At 52.3% G+C, this 1,577-nt stretch overlaps 1 protein-coding gene across 1 annotated transcript; it reads right to left on the bottom strand.

Moving 5' to 3' along the window:
• Positions 1 to 2: 2 nt before the first annotated feature.
• On the bottom strand, positions 3 to 1,577 carry DQ04_19821000 (receptor-type adenylate cyclase; the record flags this gene model as incomplete). The annotated part of the gene is made up of 1 exon (XM_009317858.1): positions 3 to 1,577. A coding segment is annotated over one exon (1,575 nt), but the record flags the coding sequence as incomplete, so codon positions are not given.

Raw genomic sequence — 1,577 nt, 5'->3', positions numbered from 1 at the left:
ACGTAGCACTGCGATGCCGAGTATGTCAATAATCCGTCCTTCACCACTTCAGCACGATATCCCTCGACAAAACGCTTCATATACACCGTCCGCCCACCCTGGTTGCAGCGGCAAGTAGCCCGTTGGGAAACGGCGGCTCCTCTGCACTCACCACCAAAGTCGCCAATCACAAGGTCGTCAACGACGTACCGCCGTTGGTTAAAAAGTGAGCGTCGGAAGGTCTCTCTGTCTTTGAGATCGTTACGGTTACTAAGTGCCTGTGAAAACACCTCACCGGCAATCCACCCAGCAACCATCAACTCCCCATCGTTGTCATTGTTGAGAAAGTGATCCGTGGTATTGAAGTCGTCTTTATTCACTCTTAGGTACCTCTTCATGTCCCTCTGAAACCGTTTGATTGCTTCGTAGTCCTTGTCCTTCGCAAGTGGATTAGTTCCTGTCGTGATTACTTGGCCACTCTTAAACGGAACACCACTGGAGACTGCTTGACGCCATGTACTCAGAAGTGTTTCTTGCAAGGCATATGGACCAAGCAAGTGTGCTTGGCGGGTACGTCCGTCTGTTAACATGTTTCGAACAAACTTCGCGGTGTCGTTGACTGGTGCACCAAACACAATCACAGCCTGCGGGAGAGTATTGGCAAACTTCTCCCATACATCTTTGAAGACGGCATCATCAGCAGCACCAGTCACAGAGCTCTTCAGAGTAAACACACCGCACGGCTCCGAACTCATTTGTGTCATCAATTTCATGGCGAGTTGATACTCAGGGTCACCGAACCCCACGTCCTGAAGGTACATGAACCCGAGACGCCGCACACGCAGACGGTTCACGCTGTAGCGAAGGAGGGTCACCAGCTCAGAGAGAGGGTCAGCACGAACAAAGTATAGGTTCGGGCTCCATCTGCGTATCAAACTCGACGCAGTGAAAGGAGCAAATGAAACAAGGCCGTGCTTCACAAGGGCGGGCATGGCATAACGCACCTGGTCATCACCGTAAAAAGAAAGCACAGTGAGGAGATTCTTGTGCACCCTGACAGCGTCCTCAACTTCCATGGCGAAAACCGATGCGTGTGCCTCCACTTCAATAATTCTTACACGCACACCGTCACTCACAAGATAGTTCCGGCTCAAGAGCGAGGCACGAAGTCCAGCGTTCAAAAGGGACCACGAACGCGAATCACCGTCTGTTCCATAGTGCTTGGCGGAAAGGACCTGCACAGACACCAGATGATCCTTTCTACCATCGGTGCCAAACTCCCCAGTAAAGCAAAAAACAGGCAACGCGGGCGCGGCAACACGGGAGAGAGTCCACACAGAGAGTGACGAGGCACCATAGTTCACACCACACGTTACGTCACCAACGTCTGTGCCACAATCCACACCATCGTAGAAAGGGCCGTAGTGCATGTCGTCCACAGTCACCATGATATTGGTGTAGAAGAAATCAGCCAGATGCTTTGCACCAACCTTGTCCATTCGAGCAGCAACTGAACGCATCAGCCTCACAGTAGCGAAGCCCCTCAGCGCAAGCGGAGTCCACTTCGTCCTGTCCTTCACGGCAGCGTGGAACTGCTG

The sequence above is a fragment of the Trypanosoma grayi genome (genome assembly GCF_000691245.1).
Source record: "Trypanosoma grayi strain ANR4 Tgr_1982_V1, whole genome shotgun sequence".
Classification (NCBI taxonomy): Eukaryota; Euglenozoa; class Kinetoplastea; order Trypanosomatida; family Trypanosomatidae; genus Trypanosoma; species Trypanosoma grayi.
This window is presented reverse-complemented; position numbering and strand designations above follow the sequence as displayed.